Source organism: Capricornis sumatraensis, chromosome 11 (genome assembly GCF_032405125.1).
Source record: "Capricornis sumatraensis isolate serow.1 chromosome 11, serow.2, whole genome shotgun sequence".
Classification (NCBI taxonomy): Eukaryota; Metazoa; Chordata; class Mammalia; order Artiodactyla; family Bovidae; genus Capricornis; species Capricornis sumatraensis.
The window spans coordinates 86119345-86141900 of NC_091079.1; the positions used below are offsets into that span (position 1 = coordinate 86119345).

The 22556-nt window shown below is 40.4% G+C and overlaps 1 protein-coding gene across 4 annotated transcripts in view; it reads right to left on the bottom strand.

Moving 5' to 3' along the window:
* CPQ (carboxypeptidase Q) overlaps positions 1-22556 on the bottom strand; it is a 566361-nt gene that overhangs the window by 287089 nt on the left and 256716 nt on the right. For all 4 annotated transcript variants that reach the window (XR_011145724.1, XM_068983905.1, XM_068983906.1 and 1 more), the window contains exon 4: positions 14006-14213. Coding sequence is in view for 3 of the 4 variants with exons in the window: in XM_068983905.1 (XP_068840006.1) it covers positions 14006-14213 (208 nt within the window). In the remaining variant the exon portion in view is untranslated. The remainder of the gene's footprint in view (positions 1-14005; positions 14214-22556) is intronic.

Here is a 22556-nt window from a genome sequence, read left to right on the forward strand (position 1 = left end):
GATGCAGAGAACAGACTGTGGCTCCAGCGGGAGGAGCAGAGGGCAGGATGAGTGAGGAAAGTAGCACTAACATATATGCACTGCCATGCGCAGAGCAGGGAGCGAGTGGGAGGCCGCCATGCGAAACAGGGAGCCCAGCCTGCGCTCAAACAGATAAGGAGTGGGAGGCTGCCATGCAAAACAGGGAGCCCGGCCAGGGGCTTTCTGACAGCCTAGAGGGGCAGCACGGGAGAGGGGAGAGACGCTTAAGAGGGACAGGACATATATATCATGATGACTGGCTCACACTGTCATACAGCAGAAACCAACACAACACTGGAAAGCAGTTATCCTCCAGTTAAAACAAAGTAAGACACTAAGTTTAGACTACACGTACGGAATAGAGTCCAGCTCCATCTTTTGCAAGGAGATCAAAGAAAGTGCGGGCAGATTTTAAAGCCACCAAGACTGCTCTTCAGTTCAGTCGCTCAGTCGTGTCCGACTCTTCGCGACGCCATGAATCGCAGCACGGCAGGGCTCCCTGTCTGTCACCAACTCCTGGAGTTCACTCAGACTCACATCTGTCGAGTCCGTGATGCCATCCAGCCATCTCATCCTCTGTCGTCCCCTTCTCCTCCTGTCCCCAATCCCTCCCAGCATCAGTCTTTTCCAATGACTCAACTCTTTGCATGAGGTGGCCAAAGTACTGGAGTTTCAGCTTCAGCATCAGTCCTTTCAATGAACACCCAGGGCTGATATCCTTCAGAATGGACTGGTTGGATCTCCTTGCAGTCCAGGGGACTCTCAAAAGTCTTCTCCAACCGCAGTTCAAAGCATCAATTCTTCGGCGCTCAGCCTTCTTCACAGTCCAACTCTCACATCCATACATGACCACAGGAAAAACCATAGCCTTGACTAGACGGACCTTTGTTGGCAAAGTAATGTCTCTGCTTTTCAATATGCTATCAAGGTTGGTCATAACTTTTCTTCCAAGGAGTAAGCATCTTTTAATTTCATGGCTGCAGTCACCATCTGCAGTGATTTTGGAGCCCAAAAAAATAAAGTCTGGCACTGTTTCCACTGTTTCCCTATCTATTTCCCATGAAGTGATGGGACCGGATGCCATGATCTTCGTTTTCTGAATGTTGAGCTTTAAGCCAACTTTTTCACTCTCCTCTTTCACTTGCATCAAGAGGCTTTTTCGTTCCTCTTCACTTTCTGCCATAAGGGTGGTGTCATCTGCATATCTGAGGTTATTGATATTTCTCCTGGCAATCTTGATTCCAGGTTGTGCTTCTTCCAGCCCAGCGTTTCTCATGATATACTCTGCATAGAAGTTAAACAAGCAGGGTGACAATATACAGCCTTGATGTATTCCTTTTCCTATTTGGAACCAGTCTGTTGTTTCATGTCCAGTTCTAATTGTTGCTTCCTGACCTGCATATAGGTTTCTCAAGAGGCAGGCCAGGTGGTCTGGTATTCCCATCTCTTTCAGAATTTTCCACAGTTGATTGTGACCCACACAGTCAAAGCCTTTGGCATAGTCAATAAAGCAGAAATAGATGTTTTTCTGGAACTCTCTTGCTTTTTCCATGATCCAGCGGATGTTGGCAACTTGATCTCTGGTTCCTCTGCCTTTTCTAAAACCAGCTTGAACATCTGGAAGTTCACGGTTCATGTATTGCTGAAGCCTGGCTTGGAGAATTTTGAGCATTCCTTTACTAGCATGTGAGATGAGTGCAATTGTGCGGTAGTTTGAGCATTCTTTGGCATTGCCTTTCTTTGGGATTGGAATGAAAACTGACCTTTTCCAATCCTGTGGCCACTGCTGAGTTTTCCAAATGTGCTGGCATATTGAGTGCAGCACTTTCACAGCATCATCTTTCAGGATTTGAAAGAGCACAACTGGAATTCCATCACCTCCACTAGCTTTGTTCATAGTGATGCTTTCTAAGGCCCACTTGACTTCACATTCCAGGATGTCTGGCTCTAGGTGACTGATCACACCATCATGATTATCTTGGTCGTGAAGATCTTTTTTGTACAGTTCTTCTGTGTATTCTTGCCACCTCTTCTTAATATCTTCTGCTTCTGTTAGGTCCAGACCATTTCTGTCCTTTATCGAGTCCATCTTTGCATGAAATGTTCCCTTGGTGTCTCTAACTTTCTTGAAGAGATCTCTAGTCTTTCCCATTCTGTTGTTTTCCTCTATTTCTTTGCATTGATCGCTGAGGAAGGCTTTCTTATCTCTTCTTGCTATTCTTTAGAACTCTACATTCAGATGCTTGTATCTTTCCTTTTCTCCTTTGCTTTTCACTTCTCTTCTTTTCACAGGTATTTGTAAGGCCTTCTCAGACAGCCATTTTGCTTTTTTGCATTTCTTTTCCATGGTGATGATCTGCTCTTACTGCATTCTAATTATTTATTTAAACACTTTCATTTTTAAGTTGCTTTTTAGGACATCATTTATTTTATCCTATATAAAACTAAAGACCTGGGCACTGACTAAAATAGTTAAGTTACAGAGGAATCAAACTTAAAATTAAGTTATAGAGGACTCTCATCTCCCACTTAAGTAGATAAGTGTCTGACTTTAGTCAAGTTAGTTACTCTGAATCTCAGCTTCCTGATCTTTAAAGTAGGAGTTGTAACCACCAGTCCTGTGGGTAGGATGACGTGGAATAATACAGGTGACAGTCCACTGCAAACTGAGAGGTACTGAATGATTACTGAACCAGGCAGGATGCAGTCAGTACTGCAAGCCCTGTGTGAGCATAGTCTGGCTTCCAGAATTTACTGCCTTGTTTACTTATCAGTCACCACACAAGAGCCCCTTTATCACCTTTCCTGTCCTCTCGGCCTCAGACTGTGTTGTTGTTCACTGTGATACTGACAGTTGTCCTGATTTTCTTTTCATTTCAGGTTAAAGAGAGGAAACTTTTTAAACAGCTGTATTGCAGAAACTAGAACAGAAGTACAAGACCATGAATTGTTCAGAGCATGGGTTCTGGGAACAGACTTGGGACAGACTTGGGTTAAACTCATGTCTGCCACTCAGAAGCTTCTGAACTCTGTGACCTCCCTAAGCCTCCTCAGCTTCTTCATATGTAACATGGGGATAACAGCACTGATTATTTGACAAGATCATAATAAAGATCAAGGTGATGATACATGAGAAGCATCTAGAATACTGCCCGTCACATTTTCAGTACTCCATTAATGTGTATTATTATTCATAATATGATTATTATGAAATGACTCCATTATTAACAAGGGAAAGGTATTCAGACCCATGACAGATGGCACCTTCCTGCTTTTAAGTCCCATTTTGCACTCCAGGATGACTTACTGAGTCCAGGTAAAAGAGCTCTTCCAGGCTTACCTTGTCTACCTGGGTGGCTATCTATCTAAAACAGCCTGTCTGGCTTGAGCTATTTCCATTGGCTGTCTTTATGAGCCCAGAGGCATGCACAGCTATGAGCACATTTCAGACATTTGAAAAATAAACAATGAAATGTCTTACGCTTGCCACACACGCATTTTTTCCTACCATGATTTAGGTTGGCTGGTTCTAAGCCATAAAAAGTTTATAATAAGAAAGAAAAAAAGAATGAAATTTCCCAGTTTAAAACTGTTTAACCCCAGCCCTCAAAACTTTCCAGCTCAAGGTTAAGATGCGAACAAACGTTCCAACCAATATGTTCATGAAAGATTTAATAATTACTTTGCTTATGAAAGTTTAAACAGCTGCTTAAGTGAGTAAAAAGGCTCCCACCCAGGCAGAATAACTTGCTGTACCCATTAAGAAGGTTTTACAAATCACCAGACTATGTATTCAGATGAAAGGAAAGCTGCTTTTGCTGCACAGCCTCTAACTTTCAATTATGTATGGAATGAGTCTGTCCATCAGGTCAATCAGGTTTTGTTTATTCCTTCAGCAGGGGTCTTGACAGCATCAGTGTTAAGGCAGTTTCCAAAGGGATTGCTAAGCTTTTCCATCATGTATTTTTAAAAACACACATACAGGAAATAGGCCAAGCCTTTTTCTTTAGGTTATTTTGTGCCTTAGCTCCACGAATACAAAGTTCATTATCAAATTGATTGGGAAATTACAGGAGGTCGCATTACACTCCTTAAAAAAGAATAACATTACTCTTTGGACTTTCACATACGCTACTCCTTCTTCTTGGAATATTCCCCAGCCCAACTACATCCCCATAACCTTCTGCATGGTTAACCCTTCATGGTTAACTATTCTGCTGTAGGAATAAGTTGGATCTCACCAGAAAGCCTTCCTTGGCCTCCTTGACCAGGATGGTTCTCCCCATCATACCACTTGGCTACCATATTATAGCACTTAGCACCTGTTACTGCACTTACTTGTTTAACTCCCTGTCTCTACCATGAAACCTCACAAATTACTAAGGGCTAATTAATATATCAACATAGAGTAGGAGCTCAGTAAATTCCTGCAGAATTAATGAATAAATTCTCCAAGTCACCCACACTGCACTTTTTCTTCTCTCCAAACTTTAACAACTCTTGCCAATTTTATTTCTTAAATATTTCCTGAATCCATCTCCTCTTTTCTAACACTATTTCAACTGTCTCTGTTCACATCCAGCTAATTTCCTGGCTGAATTTCAGTATTTTGTCCCTCAAATACATACAGTGGGTAGAGTGAATCAAAGTGAAAAATCTACTGCTAACCATACCTTTCAGCCCCTCCGTGCTACTAACAGGACAAAGCCCAGCCCTCCGAGGGGCACGCCAGGCTTCTGTGGTTAGTCCCTCCTGCTTTTCAGTTCCTTACTCCTGCAAAAGCTCTGCCCTCTCCAAAGAAGGCTAACACTCACTGAGGGTCAGAGAGGCAAAATAACCTACCAACAAAATGTCAGAGGCAGGATGTGAATTCTACAAGCTACATTTCTAGCCACGGTGCTATGCTGCCCACTCAGTGCTGCTGCTGTAACCCTAGTGCCTGACACACACTGCATACTCCATAAATGTGTGTCGAATGAATGAATGAATGGTTGAAAGGGGGAAGAATATAAAAAACACCAAAATATAAACTATCCAATAGATCTTACTCCTCTTTTCTCCTGTTTCTCAGAAAGTTTGGGGATTATTGCAAAACGACCTGTTAGAGATTTCCAGTGCATATCAGCACATTAAAGGCTTAAGGAGTTCTTCAGAAAAAAGAGTGGGGTGTTTGTTTAACTTTTCTCAATAGAAGAGTTCCTAACTGTATTTGAACACAGAATGTTTTTTTAAAAAAAGAAAGAAAAGAACACCTACCAACACCCCTACTCTGTGAAACACTGAAAGGGCTCCCACTGTGTCTGAGCATCTGAGAGCATACAGTCTGCACTGTCAAGCTCCTGATAATCTCCAGGTATTTTTCTTTTTTTAAGAATGGAATTTTAAGGCTGGAAATGACCTTTGAGCTTTTCCAGACAAAGTCCCCCATTCTGTCTTTGAAGGATTAAGTGGCCCAAAGTCGCTCAGGTTATTTGTGGCAGAAATAAAACCAGAAACAAGGCCTGGCAACTCCCACCCAGTGGGCTCTTTGCATCAGTCCACACCAGTGACCCTCCATGTGCAGTGACCTCTGTCCCTCAGGGGACATCTAGCAGTGCCTAGAGACATCTTTGATGGTCTCGGCTGGGGAGTAGGGGACAGACGGGGAACGCTGCTAAATATTCCACAATGTAAACCATGGCCTCCCACAACAAAGAACTATCTGCCCTCAAATATCAATAGTGATGACGCTGAGAAACTCTGTCCCACACTAAACAAAAGAAAAAGCAAACTGTCCAGTGAACAGACGAGAGCTTTCATTCCAACATTTCCTGCTAGCCTGCACAGTGCGGCATTATATTTGAAATAATACCGGCATATGAAAATGAAATTGTCCTTTGAATCCCTGAAAATAACTGCTGTTGGAAAAAGGCTTAGACTAACCACGCCCCCATCAAGGCTTTACTGAAATGGGTTTGGATATTATTAACAACAACAAAAAAAAAAACCCAAACATACTTCTTTACATGCAATTCCCTCAGAAGAATTCTTGAATGTATTAACTTTTGAAAAATACTGCATTTACTAAGCAAGACCTCAGAATAAGGCCTAGGAGATCACTGAGGAACAATAGCAACCAGCCAGCCTGAGGCCAGCTCAAGAGACTCTGCTCTTGGTCTCCCGTAGAGTCTCCCCCATAGCTGCCCTGTGGCCCTGGTCCCAGGTCCCAGTCATGTCAGTTTGAGCACAACCCTCCTTCTTGTTTGCTTGTTTGAGTGGGAGACCCTGGAAGGATCATAAATGAAGCCTGGGAAAGGACCGTGTGGGGAGATGCTAGCACGGGGTCCCACCTACACTGGGGGCTCCACAGAGGTTGCTCACAGGCAGCCGCTGCTTTCCAGGAGACAGGCTCACTCTTGGGAGCATCTTCAGAGCGTCTCCTCATTGGGTTTCTGTGTCACTGTTCTCTAAGATGTCATCACTGGGGAAGCTGAACAAGGATATACCCCACCCAAGCTTCCTGCACTATTTTTACAACTTCTTGGGGGCTTAAAATTATTTCCAAATAAAAAGTGCTTTTTAGATGATGAGATTGGTAGTAGGTCTATCTTGTCTTCATAAACACCTGATTACCTGGTTGGTGAGGGTAAAGCTGTATGAATAGGGCCACAGGGGAAGAGGGCATCAGAAAGTGTCACTGACACCAAAGAAGTGCTGTGTCTATCAGCTCCTCTTCCAAAGGGACAGGGAGCTAAAGAGGCTGAGACCCAAATCAAACTCAGTGGAGAGATGATGAGTAGCAGGAATGGACCAAGCACAGCTGGGTTTCCAAGTAACAACTCTCACGGGTGCGCTAAGGAAACTGCAAAACAACAACGGACAGTATATCTGAGAGTTGCTCATGCCCAGAAAAGTGATATCAGAAGACACAGCATGAGAAAAAGACACAAATAATGACTTAGCAGGCATAGCATGACTTGAATCATGAATCAACAAAATCCCACAGATTTACACAGTATCTGTCCAGCTAAAATGCACCCCAGCACAATGGAGTATCTTTGAGGTAGAAAGAAATGGGAGTCGGGAAACCTGTAGTCACCTTCCAGATGTGACCTGTCACACATTTGTTGTGTCTCCTTGGACAAAGTCACTCGGATTCAGTTTCCCCATCTGCAGATCAGGGAATGGCTGCTGATTGCTAAGAGCCTTACCTGTCTGTCTCACTTGTGTAAGACTCTTCTAATAGGTGTGATACCCTCTATTGACTTACTAACAAATAAAACCTATTCATAATGGCAATAAGTTTCCTATGAATTTTCCAATGCATATCCGCTCTTTAATAAATGTGAGCAGAATAACGTGGCTATTTTAGGGCCAGGGAGGATCAGGTCAGAAGTCAAGGAGCTCTCATTCCCACCCTTTCAGATTCATTTTCAATCATGGATGGGCCACACAAATACATGATTTCCCGGGGGTAAAGCTGTCTGACAGAAAGGAGTTCAAAGGCCTAATGTCACACAGATGGCCAGAAAACACATGAAAGAAATGTTCAACGTCACTAACTATTAGAGAAATGCAAAACAAAACTACCATGAGGTATCATCTCACACCAGTCAGAGTGGCCATCATCAAAAAATTTCCAAAAACTTTATGCTGGAGAAGATGTGGAGAAAAGGGAACCCTCCTACATGGTTGGTGGGAATGTAAATTGGTACAGCCACTATGGAGAACAGTATTGAGATTCTTTTAAAAAAAATCTATAAATAGAACTACCCTATGACCCAGCAATCCCACTCCTGGGCAGACACTGGGAGAAAATCGTAATTCCAAAAGATCTATGCACCCCAGTGTTCACTGCAGCACTATTTATTAATACAATAGCTAGGATATGGAGGCAATGTCAGTGTCTATCAATAGAGGAATAGGCAAAGAAGATGTGGTACAAATATACAAGGGACTCAGCCATCAAAAGCAATAAAATTGTGCCAGTTTGCAGAGACACAGATGGACCTAGAGACTTCACACAGACTGAAGTACGTCAGAAGGAGAAAAGCAAATATCAGATAATACCATGTATATGCAGAATTTAGAAGGATGATACAGATAGGCTTATTTGAAGAGCAGAAATAGAGACACGGACTTGTAAATGCCAAGTGGGGGGAGGGTGGGATGAATTAGGAGATTGGGATTGACATGTATACACTACTATATTTAAAACAGATAACTCATGAGGAATCTACTGTGTAGCACAGGAAATTCTACTTAACGCTCTGTGGTAACTAAATGGAAAGGCATTTTCATTTATGGCATGTAGATGGGGAAACTTCATGGCAAATAGATGAGGAAACAATGGAAACAGTGAGAGACCTTATTTCTTTTGCGTTCCAAAAAATAAAGAGACTTTATTTTGAGGGAGGGGCTCCAAAATTACTGCAGATGGTGACTGCAGCCATGAAATTAAAAGATGCTTGCTCCTTGGAAGAAAAGCTATGACCAACCTAGACAGCATAGTAAAAAGCAGAGATATTACTTTGCCAATAAAGGTCCGTCTAAGTCAAAGCTATGGTTTTTCCAGTAGTCATGTATGGATGTATGACTATAAAGAAAGCTGAGAGCTGAAGAATTGATGGGTTTGAACTGTGGTATTGGAGAAGACTCTTGAGAGTCCCTTGCACTGCAAGGAGATCCAACTAGTCAATCCTAAAGAAAATCAACCCTGAATATTCACTGGAAGGACTGATGCTGAAGCTGAAACTCCAGTACTGTGGCCACCTCATTGGAAAAGACCCTGATGCTGGGAAAGATTGAAGGCAGGAGGAAAAGGGGATGACAGAGGATGAGATGGTTGGATGGCATCACTGACTTGATGGACATGAGTTTGAGCAAGCTCTGGGAGTTGGTGATGGACAGGGAGGCCTGGCATACTGCAGTCCATGGGGTAGCAAAGAGTCAGAGACGACTGAGTGACTGAATTGAACTGAAATGGAAAGGTAATTCATAAAAATAAATTATATATATAATGATACACTTTGTTGCACAGTAGAAAGTAACACAACATTCTAAAACAACTATATTTCAATAAAAATTAATATTTTAAAAAACGGCCTAATGTCAGAGCTCCCAGCGACCTGCTTTTCGCCAGTGCAATGCACCCCCTGAAAGTGCTCAGGTGTGCTGAGCCCTGCACAACACGCCCAAATCACAGAGGAGCAGTTTCAGAAGAGGGACGAGTGGAGAGAGGATTTCAGGCCTGGAGGAGCCGTCTTGTGGGGTTTTTAGGAAGCGGGTAGGATTTGTGTCTATAATACCCTTATTCTGCCTTTTCATATATTGAAACCCAATAAAGTATTTGTTAACTGGCATTTTTTAAAGCCTGTGGTTAATTCAGTCAAGGCTTATGTCTGAACTATGTAACAGGGTTCTGAAACTAAAGCTTTGTTAATCACATATACACTTTTCCAGAGCCAAAATTCACAACATGTTGTCCATAGATCTTGGGCCAAATCAGAAGGATTCTTTATGTGTTACATGCTTTCTTTTCATCAAGGTGCTGTGCATGTATGAGATATAAGCTGGGTGTCAGCGTCGAAGAGTATCGGCCACTGCCTGGTTGTTAGACCACTTTCAGGTCACCCACAATGCTTGGCTGCAGGCAGAACAATGGTGGTTTCAAAACATATCCTCTTCATTTTTAGCAATAATATCCACTGCGACTGGTTTGCTCAGCACTATTTAGCATTGTTCACAGGCGTTAATAAGAAGCAAGGTATCAAGGATACGTCAGGGATAAGTAGGTCAACATAAATGATCAAGACCAATATTCATGTCATTGTCAACATACTAATTTAAATTAAAACTTTATTAAAATTTAAAATAAAGTTAAATGATTTTAGAAAAGTTTTTCAGAGTTTAGGAGAGCTGAACTCCCTCACTAGCCAGTGGAAGAATGGGTCTAGGTGGTCTGGGATCTCTGCCATACATCTCCTTTCCCCCTTCTTCATTCTAATTTTCCACTTGTTTATGAATAGTACTATATAATTTAACCATAACTGCCTCCTACTCAACTTCCCTAAACTTTTCCCAATGTGATCGCTTTTCCTCTGTCTTCCTCACCTCTGATCACTCACTTCAGCATTTACCTTTATTTTACTTTTATTTTTTTGGGGGGGGTGGGGGGAGCTTTCCTGATAGCTCAGTTGGTAAAGAATCCACCTGCAATGCAGGAGACCCCAGTTCGATTCCAAATCTGAATTGAATTTATTACAATATTGCTTCTGTTTTATATTTTGGTTTTTTGACTGGGAGGCATCCCTCCCCAACCAGGGATAGTACCTGCACCCCCTGCATGGGAAGGTGAAGTCTTAACCAGTGGAGGGCCATCAAAGTCCCAGCATTTACCTTTATCATAACTTTTATCTTTTAGGGGACAGGACAGGGACCTGACAGCTTGGAAACTCCACTATGAGATCGGCATTTTAAAACATAACTGAACTGCATTGCAAAAATGCAGAAGCAGAAAAAGAACAGAAGAAAAGAAAGTCAGGGGGGAAATTTCAAGGGCCTGAATTAGAACAATAACAACATAAAGACAAAGCAGGAATAGGTTTTTTTTTAAATAGGTTGAAAGTAGACTGAATAGGATATGGTTCTTAACTGTAGGACAGTAATAAAGAGGAGAGAATGAAAAATAATTTGAAGTCTCTGAACTGTGCTCATAAGTAAACAGGGTTCCTTTAACAGAGACAAGAAATTAAGATGAGGTGTCAGGTGTGAGGGAGTTGATGAACTCGAGTTTAGCCACATAGAAATGCATTTGGGGATGATGTCCAATATGCCCATGGACAACCAATGTTCTAAATAGGCAGGAAAACTTTGGGATTTAAACAGAATAGAGATTAAGAAAATCATCCATTCATTTTCTTCTTTTTTTAAAATTTTTCTCATTTCACTGAAATAAAATATGTATGGAGAAGCCACTGCTTGCCAAATTCTGGGATAGGCGTTAGGGAAAAAAAGAAAGAAAGTAAACAGGAGGCTCATAGCATCTGCAACAAGCTCTGGTGGGAGATGGCGGTCTAACAGTGGCGTCAGGTGGTGGAATGAGGGGAGGGCTTCCCGAGGAGGCTTGTAAGGGATGTACTGTGCTTACTCATGCTCATTAAGCTGCCTAACCCCTAGCGGGGAAACACACACTTCCGGCTTCCCTTCATAGCCTAGACCCTCTCTGTGGTTCCAGGCAGACTGCAAGACAGACTCTTCCCGCCCCGCCACCCCCGCCCCCCTCCCCCCCTGCAAGGCGCTCATGCACATTCCTTTTGGGCAGGTAATGCTGTGACTTCTCTGTGGGAGACCTTTTGCTAATCTTCCATCCTTTACATCTAGGTAACAAAATATTTGTAACTAACTCTTGGAATGCTATGCAATACTATGATTGAGGTAAAATCCTGATTCCTAGGACCTCTCTGCAATTGTCCATCACACACCTGGAGAAGGTGTTACCCCATAAAATACAGACTGAAGCATCTTTACAGAGATTAGAATGTTAAGATTCAGGCAAGCCTTGCAATTCCACTCCTAGGCACTTGTTGTTTATAAAGAAGGAAAACATATGGCCTGAAGATTTATGCAAGAAAGTTCACAAAAGCTTTATTCACAACAGTCAAAAACCAGAAACCACCAAAATGTCCATCATCCTTGGTGAATGGATAAACACATTGTGGTCCAGCCTCACAGTGAAATATTACTCAGCAGAATAAAGGAATGAGCAGCAGACACAACATGGATAAACCTGAAAAGCATTATGCTGAGTGAATAAAGCCAGTGTGAAAGGCTCCACGTGCATGGTTCTATCTCCATGAAATTCCAGAGAAGAAAGAGCTATAGTTTCAGGAAGCAGATCGTGGTCCCTCGGGGACAGAGGAGTTGAGGAGATGGACTGTAAGGGGGCCCAAGGGAACATTTAGGGTCAGGAAAATATTCTCCATTATGCTTGGGGTTATGTTACTGGGTGCATTTTTCCAACACTCATGGAAATGTACACTTTAATTTGGTAAGCTTATTTTATGTGAACTATACCTCAATAAAACTGATTGAAAAACAGTCCTGCAGGGCTGAGGAGCAGAGTGAGCGCACGCAGCAGGAAGATGCCAGTGGCTCCTGGGAAGCTCTGAGCCAGCACCACCTCAACCTTCCTGCTGCTGCTGCCCAAGAATGCCTCTGTTTTAATGCTTTAGCCACAGACCCTGACACCCACTGGCCATTTCAGACTACGGTTCTGATAACTCACTCTCACCTTGCCACCCATACTTAGACTAGAACCAGCGTGCGCATCTGGACAGCTGATAAAAATATAATCCTAAACCCCTCCCACCTGGACTAACAACCTTAACATAGCAACATTTTGTCCTGGAAGTACTGACAGTAAGGATTAGACTCCAGGGGGTCTTGACGACTCAGTTCCTGGAACCTGGACTCTTGGCTCTTCTATTGCCTCTGTTTTCCTGAAGAGACAAGGGGCTTGTTTCTTTTCTCAACACTTAAAACCATAATTTCGCTATGGCTGTCTGACTCCCCTGGTCCTACTGAGATCTTGCTTTTCCACTATATCTGTGTCTTATAACCCCAGGGTTGATCAATGCCCCAGCCCTGGGAGCAGTTCATTTAGGAAGAGAGAAAAGGGTTCTGAACTTAAAACGAATCTGTACTGCAGCACAGCCCTTAAGTCTGAGAGAGGCCCCAAGCTGGACACGTGCAGAAGTTTCTCCATCACGGTGCACTTGTCCTTTCACCCCGCTGATCTCCTTAAACAAAATAGAAGTCTAAACTTTCCAAACAGCTGTATTTTAGGGGCTCTTTTCAGAATTCCAATACCTACTAATAAATACGATTCATACCAGAAACCTTATAAAAGCCGTTTTCTTTGTACATTTGATGTCATAGGAAGAAAACATGACATTCAGTGGGTGCCTGTGACACGACAAACACTGTATCAGGAGGCTATCGGATGTGCATTATCTAATCTAGTCCTCACAATAATCCTGTTCTTCCCCTTCTTTGTAGATAAATTCTCTTAGACTTAGAGAATAAGTAACTCGCTGAAGTTATTTGATCTTTAGCTAGTATAGAGTTTGAATATGTATCTAGGACTATTTGATTTTCAAAAAAAACAAACAAACAAACAAAAAAACCTCTAAAGATTTCACATAAACTGTGGTCTACAGTTTGGTTTAATATTCACAAGGTCCTGGGTTTGAGTCCCTTCTCAGCCATTTACTAGCTGTATGGACCTTAGGCAAGTGAGTTTTCTTCTAGATTATTTTTCCTCATCTGTAAAATGGAGAAAATAGACCTACTTCACAGAGCTTTGAAAAGATGAAGTAAGACAAGTCACACAATAAGCATACTATCAACTATTGGCATGATCTCAAATGCCAAGCTGGCTCCAAATGGAAGAAATACGACACAAATAGACAAATACTGCCCTCAGCTATTCAGAGTCGAACTTCCACACAGCGGGTCATGTTTTGCCCTTCAGTTAGTCCTGCCCTTGTTCATTCAATGTAGTAAACTTTTAATAGGGAAAATGTGTGTGTGTGCGTGTGTGTGTGTGTGTGTGTGTGTGTGTGTGTTAGCTGCTCAGTCGTTCTTTGCAACCCCATGGACTGTAGCCCTCCAGGCTCCTTGGTGCATGGGATTTCCCAGGGAAGAATACTGGAGTGGGTTGCCATTTCCTTCTCCAGGAGACCATCCTTACCCAGGGATTGAACCTGGGTCTCCTGCATTGCAGGTAGATTCTTTACCATCTGAACCACCAGGGAAGCCTTGTGTGTGTGTGTGTGTGTATGTATGTATGTGTGTGTGTGTGTGTGTGTGTGTGTGTGTATGAAGTGTCTGCCTTTAATGAGTCTATGAGGATCAGCTCTGCAGATTCGTGCTCTCTTTCCTAAACCGTTTCTAAAAACTGAAACTTGACCGCAACATCCTGTTCCCAGACAGTCCATCTCACCTGCTCCGGATACTTGCTCCCAGTGATCTCCGCCACTGTGTTGAAGGAATCAGCATCTGGATAGCTCTTTGCCCCCATCTTCAGCTGAATGACAATTCTGTTCCCGCGAGAAGCCATTCTTGACATCATCTCTGCGTCTTCCACCGTAATACAAGCTGTTGGGATCTTTGGCACACCATTCTGGTATTCCTGAATACCTGTGTGAGGACTTGAGAAAAGAAGTCACCAGGTTACCTTGATAGTGGAAATGGACCAAATGTATTTTTTAAAAGTCCCTGTATTTGACATTTGATTTTCAACTGGTCTTTGTTTGTATGTGAGGAACGGAAAGGGTGGGCTATATTGGTTTACTTGCTTTTGATGTGAAGGTAATTTTTTTTTTGATTAAAAATAACTTAGAAACCAGTTTAATAATAATTTCATTGAAAACATCCTATAAAATGTATTTTGATAATTTGAATAATCCTTTAAAAAGTTGTAAATTGCTTCAAATGCAGTGTCTTTAAGACCAAGAGGTGAACACATGTGTTCGAGGAGATGAAACTCTATCACAGCTACAGACCAGAGGACCCACAAACTGGCGTAGATGCACCTGGTTCTCTGGTCTGGCTCGAGTGCTGCTGTCTTCCCAACCAAACACAGAGGTCTGCAATGTAGCCCTGCGTAAGAGGAGAATGCCCTGCATAAGGGTAGAACGCTTTGCAGGAAAACCATAGAACAATGTTGGAAGAAATGTTTGTGTTTCCATAAGGAAAAGTGCCAAATAAACCCAGGTCCAGCGACGTCACCACTACAAGAAAAAGGCTCCTGAATGCTCCCCGTATCCCATCAGTCTATGCCTGTCTTCTGTGGAAGCACAAGCTAAGAGCCTTCTTATCCAAATTAAAATTTTTTTTTAATATTTCCATACTTGCTTCAGGTTGTCTCATATTCAGAGAAAAGTGTCTCTCCTCCTTTTAGCCATAACACATTTCTCTCCTGGAGAAGTGACCTCAATCTTCACGTGCGCAAACATGGTGATGCAGTCTTACCACTGCCTTCTTGGTGTGACTATATTCTCGTGACCGTGTATTAGGTGATGACTAGAGAAACTGCATGGCAAAGTGATTAAGAATAGAGATCCTGGATTCAAATCTGGACTGTGCCACTTACTACTAATTGGCCTTGGTCAAGTTATACATCAGACTTCCCTGGTGGCTCAGTGGGTAAAGAATCTGCCTGCAATGCAGGAGACCCAGGTTGGATTCCTGGGTTAGGTAGATCCCCTGGAGGAGGTCATGGCAACCCACTCCAGTATTCTCATTTGGAGAATCCCAAGGATAGAGGAGCCTGGCGGGTGATGGTCGCTAGGGCCACAAAGAGTCAGACATGAGTATGCACACACTAAAGTTATACATCTTTGCTTCAGTGGCTTCATCTGTGATTGAAGATGGTAATTATAATATCCACTTCATAGTTATTTTGCAAATTTACTTAATTTATACAAACATATCACTTACCCTAGAATATAGCAAGCACTCGATAAATGTTAAATATTTATCATACTAATTTATCTATTACATTAATCTTGCAGAGAGAGACTGTGTGAGCTCAAGTCCTTAGGACCATCTAAGCACATTCTTTATAGACTTTTCTTAAGTGTTGGCTGGAAATTTTATCCTTCAGAAGAGAGAGACAAACGACTTTTAAATCTAAAACTTATAAACCAAAGCCTGAATCTGAATCCCTGTTCCAGAATATGCCTGATCCACTCTGACTTCTGGTTTAGGGAAAGCTATGGAGTTACATAACTCAGGTCAGATCCTGGTTCTGCCAACTCTCTGCCTGACTGACACCAAGCAACTTGGATCATCTCTCTGTTTCTGAGCTTCCACATCTGAAATGTGGAGAATATTAGCACTGACCTCACAAGATTGCTATGAGGAATAAAAGAGATAGCTTAGGTAAAGGATTTAAAAGTGCTTGGCACATAGGAATTACTTAGTAAACATTAGTTATTATTATTATTATTTCTTCAGTGTTAATTTTCTCCACTGACTTGGTAGAGTGATTAATGACCGAAAGTATTTTGAAACATGTAGGAAGACAATCTAAATATTTATTATTCATATTACCTTACGTGATGTCTAGGATCCAACAAACTCTCCTTGTTCTCAGGCTCTCTGACTCGAAAGGAGGTCAGTGTAACACTTCTTAATAGGCTCTTTTAAATAATGTTTCCAAACAAATTGGCACTAAGTTGCAGGTAAGAGTTCTTAATCCAGGTACAGTGAACTGGACATACACCCATAGCTCTACTGAGGAAAATGGCATTTTCCAACTGTGGTACTGAATTCAAGATATAAAATGCTTCTAATTTATTTCTGTAATTAAGCATGTGCTCTGGTGGTGGAGTATTCAGCACTGTTTAGTGGAAGTAGACAGAAAGAAGACTCAGCAGTTTTAGTTAAAGTTTTGTATTGTCACTGTCAATTGTCCTACAGGAGATGAGCAGCATAAACACCAGCTCCCTGACCCCATTTACAAGCCCCATGTGCAATTTACAAATAGCAAAGCATAAATGAAAAGGAAGCTGTAAAAAAAAAAACCTCAAAATAAGAACATTTAAAGATTAATACCAATCCCTCACAAAGTCTTCAAAAAATACAAGGGAAGGGAACACTTTCCCACTCATTCTACAAGGCCACCACTACTAATAACAAAACCAGAGATAGACACTGCTAGGAAAGAAAACTACAGTCCAAAATAGCTTATAAGTATAAATGCAAAAAAAAAAGAAGAAGAAACTAAAACACACTGATACAGCAACATGTGAAAACACCATGACCAAGAGGACTTTATTCAGGAATGCAATTGATTTAATATCAAAAAGTCAATCAATGTAGTACATTATAATAATGTAATAAAAGATAAAAATCATGTGATCATCTCAATAGATGCTGACTAAGCCTTGGACAAAATCTAATCCCCTTTCACAATAAAAACACTCAACAAACTAAAAATGGAAGGTAACTTCTTCAACTCAATAAAAGCTATCTATGAAAAACCCATAGCAAACATCTTAATTAGTGGTAGAAGATGAAATACTTTCTCCCTGAGATCAAAAAACAAGACTAAGATGTCTGCTCTGAGCACTTCTATTCAACATTCGACTAGAGGTTCTAGCTAGAAAAATCAGACAAGAAAAAGAAATAAAAGAAATCTAGATTGGAAAAAAGAAGTAAAACTGTTCACAGATGGTCAAATATATAGAAAATCATAAGGAATCACACACAAAAAAACTACTAGAACTAATGAGCAAGTACAGCAAGGTTGCAGGATGTAATATCAATATGCAAAAGTCAATTGTACAGTAGTGATAAACAATATAATATAGTAGCAATACAGTAGAAATGAGGGACACCTGAGTTCGATCCCTGGGTCAGGAAGATCCCCTGGAGCAGGGCATGGCAACCCACCCCAGTATTCTTGCCTGGAGAACCCCTGCTGTGTGCCTGCTGTGCTCCGTCGCTTCAGTCGTGTACAAATCTTTTCGCCCCTACGGAATGCAGCCCGTCAGGCTCCTCAGCCCATGGGATTCTCCAGGCAGGAATACTGGAGTGGGTTGCCATGCCCTCCTCCAGGGGACCTTCCTGAGCCAGGGATTGAGCCTGCGTCTCCTGCACTGCAGGCGCCACCAGGGAAGCCCTCTTAAGATGGCAATAGTCCCCCAATTTATTACAGACTCAGTGCAATCCCTATCAAAATTCTAGCTGCCTTTTTTGATGAAATTTACAAGTTGATTCCAAAATTCATATGGAAAAGCGAGGGACTCAAAATAACCGGCACAAGTTGAAAAAGTGGAATAAAATTGGTGGATTCACACTTTCATATTCAAAAACACATTACAAATCTACGGTAATTAAAAGGATAGTACTGGTATAAAGGTAGATATAATGATTAATAAAATAGAATTGAGAATTGAGAAGTAAAGTTTTTAAGAATGGTCAATTCATTTTCAACAGGAGGGTTGAAGTAATTCACTGGGGATGAAAAGTATTTCCACAAATGGTGCTGGGACCAACCAGATACCTGCATGAAAAATAATGAAACTGCACCCCTACATCACACAAAATATGAAGGAATCATAGACCCAAATGTAAGAGCTAAAACTATAAAACTTCACAATCACAGGTAAGGAAATTGTTTCTTAGATACAACGTTGAAGTCATAAGCAACAAAAGAAAAAAGAGATAAACTGAATCATCAAATCATTAAACTTTTGTACTTCAAACGGCACCACCAAAAAGTGAAGAAAACAAACCACAGAATGGGAGAAAAAATTTACAAAGCAAATATCTGAGAAGGCGCTTGTGTTTAAAATATATTAATCACTCTTAAAAGCTCAATAATAAAAGACTAGCCAATTTAAAACTGCGTGAAGAAATTGAATAGACAGTTCAACAAATAAGATACAAAAATGCATAAAAAGCCTCTGAAAAGATGCCACAAACCACTAGCTATAAGGGAAATGCAGGTCAGAACTACAACGAAGTGCTGCTTTGCATAGGATGGCTATGAACGAAAAGAAAGGTGAAAACAAACGCTGGCAATAATGCGGAAGACTCAGTCCTTGTACGTAGCTGGTATTGGATATAAAATGGCATAGTCAATTTGACAGTTCCTCAAAAAGTTAAACATTTAGTTACCATATAACCCACAGTTCTACTACTAGGCATAAACTCAAAAGAAATGAAAATATGTGTTCACACAAAAATGAGCACACAAATGTTTCCACTATTATTCAGAAGAGGCCAAGGTCGGAAACAAACCTAATGTCCATCAGCTGATGAGGGGATATTCCAATACACTATATCTATACCATGAAATACTATTCAGCAATAAACAACAATTGTTCCGAAGTGTGCTACAGCATGAATGGACCTTGAAAGCATTATCCTGAAGCCAATCACACACCACAGTTAGTCCCCTACATACGAACCTTCAAGCGGCAAACGTTCAAAGACGTGAACACATTTACACGTCTCACCACATAAGTTAGTTCACATGTCTGGCGCACCTCGTCATGTGTGTGCATTCTCGAGAAGTGGTATGCTTTGGGGTACTTTACTGTGCAGTACAATGTCTTTATTTCAAGCCCGGGATGGGAGTGAACTTGCAGCTCGCCCTGTCTCCTATTGCTGATGACTCTTTCAGCTCCACCATCTCCCACCTCTTCTTCCTCCTCCGGTCAGTAACTGTTCCCTGGATGCCAGCCTCTGTATGCCAGCTGTTATTCTGTACTACTGTAACTTTCAAGGTACTATACGATAAGATTAAGAATGCTTTCTTTATTTTGTGTATTTGTTTTTTTATGTGTTATCTGTGTGGAAAGTATTATAAAGTCTATTACATACTGTTTATCAGCTTATTTAGTTGGGTGCCTAGAATACCTTTGTTGGACTTATAAACAAATTAGACTTATAAATACGCACTCAGGACAAAACTTGTTTACACGTAGGAGACCTACTGTATCATAAAATTCCATTTGCAAGAAATGTTCAGAAAAGGCCAATTCATAGAGGTAGGAAGTAAATTTTAGGTTGTCTTGTGCTGCTGGAAAGGAGAAGAAATGGGGAGTGAATGCTGATATGGGATTTCTTATCAGGATGATAAATATGTTCTAAAATTAGACAGTGATGGATCTTTGAATATACTAAAAAAAACTGTATGTGTTAAAAAGTAAAGTACATGGTTTGTGAATGTATTCTAATAAAACTTTTAATATAAAATATCAAAATAAAAATCTAAGCTTCCAGATTTCTCTTCAAGGGAAAAAGTTCATTCAAAAACTATGCTTTCATGACTCTGGTTTATGAGATGTATGAAAACAAAGTCTGCTGCTCTCTGCGCTTGCAAGAGAGTAATCCCAAAATGTAAAATGAATATGGAAACTAAGTTTCAAATCAGCTTTTCAAATTCTACTAAATTTCTTGTGTATGTGGTGTAAAGTGATACAATTTGAAGTAGGTTGAATATTGTCTTTTATCTACATAAAATAAGTGCAAGGTTTAAACAAGGAGGTTTGATATTTCCCACCTGATTGCCATACATCAGTTAAACTCCATTATGCTAGTCACTTTTGACTAGCTCTTTATAGAAAATACAAGGTACACTGTTTCCAAGTACTTCAAAATTTGCAAAGTTCAAATCAACTGTTGAAAGTGGGTGTCATCTTATGATGTTAAATATCCTACAAAAGGAAAATTATGTATCCTTACTGAGGAACAGGTAGATTTCCACAGGGGCATGGAGACATTGACTAAAGTAAAAATTATTCACAACACAGTGAAGTCTTGGACTGTTTCCTGAAAAAAGAGGTGGAAACGATTATGAGGACTGGGAGCTTTTGAAGCTATCGTCTTTTGTTTTTATGAGAGTGTTTTTTTAAACTTCCTTACTAGGAAGGTTAAAAGAGCATCTATTCTGTTTATTTGCTTCCCTGGTGGATCAGTAGTAAAGAATTCGGTTGTTAATGCCAGAGATGCAGGTTCAATCCCTGGGTCAGAAAGATCCCCTGGAGGAAATGGCAACCCACTCCAATATCCTTGCCTGGAAAATCCCATGGACAGAGGAGCCTGGCAAGCTACAGTCCATGGGGTCACATAATCAAACACGACTTAGTGATTAAACAACAAATTTTGTTTGTTTGTTTTAAAAATCAGTTTGAAAATAACTTTCTTCCAAAATTACAGTTGACTTTATTAATTTTTTTTTAGATTTAGCACTTTAACAGTAAATTCATCTCAGACTTTTCTACTGTTTTTAACAACAACAAGAGTAAATTGATCTCAGGCATTTATACTGCCATTAAGAATACAAAAGCAAAAGGATTCATTTACACCATAATTTCCCAAAAAGGAAACACTGACATAGTTTCAACTCCCACAGGTTAAAAAAAAGGAAAGCAAAAGAAAATCTTCATTAAGAGAGAGAAAGTAGGACTAAATTTTATTTCTAATTTTTATAATTCAGTTGAAATGGCAGAAAACAAGAGAAGAAAAAGTCAAATTGTTGAATTCTAGTCCATACTGATGACAGATACCACATGAGCAAAACTCAACCAGCCTATTAATATTATATTCACTGAAAGATCTTATTAAGGAGACTGTAACAGACAGCATCAGAGAGCTGTGCCTGCTTCCAAAACAGAGGAACCCAGCCAGCTCCACAAGTGTGAGACAGAAAGAAGATGGTCAAAGTGCTTAGTGGAATAAAACCAAGTGATTTTTTTTTTTTTAACATACACAGCATATACGAAGGTTTTGGCTTCTTTCTAAGACAAAAAAAATATAAAGAAAATTAAAGATATAAGGAGGTACTGCCTGTAAAATTAATATAAAATAGAATTCAAGATATCTAAAAAAATTACACAAGATTTTGTCATCTAGAAGTCTTGTATAAACACTAGTTTTGTTATTTTCAGATATTTTGTAACCTTAACATCAAAACATGTATTTGTTCCCTTTTCTCCTTTCTGATCTTGTTCTTCTATGTAAGTTACAATTTTCTGCTAATATTTAGTCATTTCATCATCTTAATTTGTTTTCTTATTTTCTCCTTGAATCTTTACAATCTCTAAAAGAAAGACGTACTTGTGTATTAAGTAAGATGAAAACCTACCTTGGAATAACAAAAATGTTACAACAGATACTTCATTTAGTAAAAATAATAATGATAAAGATATAAAGCCACATAAAATCATTTTATAAATGAAGATGGTAACCTTAACCAATGAAATGTTCTGTCCATTTTACTAATTAAATGTTGCTTTCAGTTTAAGTCTCAATGGGAAACAGTTTTGATTAACCGGACTGGAAAGTATTTAAAGATCATCTAACCCAAGATCGCTGTCTTCTCAGGAAGAAATATGCCGTTTCTATTATTAACACTGTTAAACTATGTCAGTCTCTCATTACCCTCAGAGCCCAAACATCCTCCTATTAGAACAGAACTGAACACATAACTCACAGCACATGCTATAGATGAATGTTTCTGTCCCTGCAAAATTCATATGTTGGAATTCTAACCTGCATGGTGAGGGTATTAGGAAGTGGGGCCTCTGGCAAGTGACTGAGTCATGAGGACATAGCCCACCTTAGAGGGATTAGTACACTTAGAAAAGAGGCTCCAGAAAGATCCGTCACTCCTTCCATCACATGAGGTTATAGTGAAAAGACACTGTCTAAGAAGTGGGTGCTCACCAGACACTGGATCTGCCAGCACCATGATCTTGGACTTTCCAGCCTGCAAAACTGTAAGAAATAACTGTTGGTTGTGTATAAGTCTATGGTATTTTTGTTATAAAAGCCAAAACAAACTAGACAGCACATTTTGTCATAAGGGAAATAAGATAAAGACATTTGAATTATTTATTATCCATTCTTGATTAGAACTCTGGGGTCGGGGGGTAAGGAATGGTTGATTTCTTTCTTGACATGAAGAAAATATTTTTAAAAGAAAGCATCAGATAGTCATACAAGGTCAGAGCAAGATGACAGAGCAGGAGGAG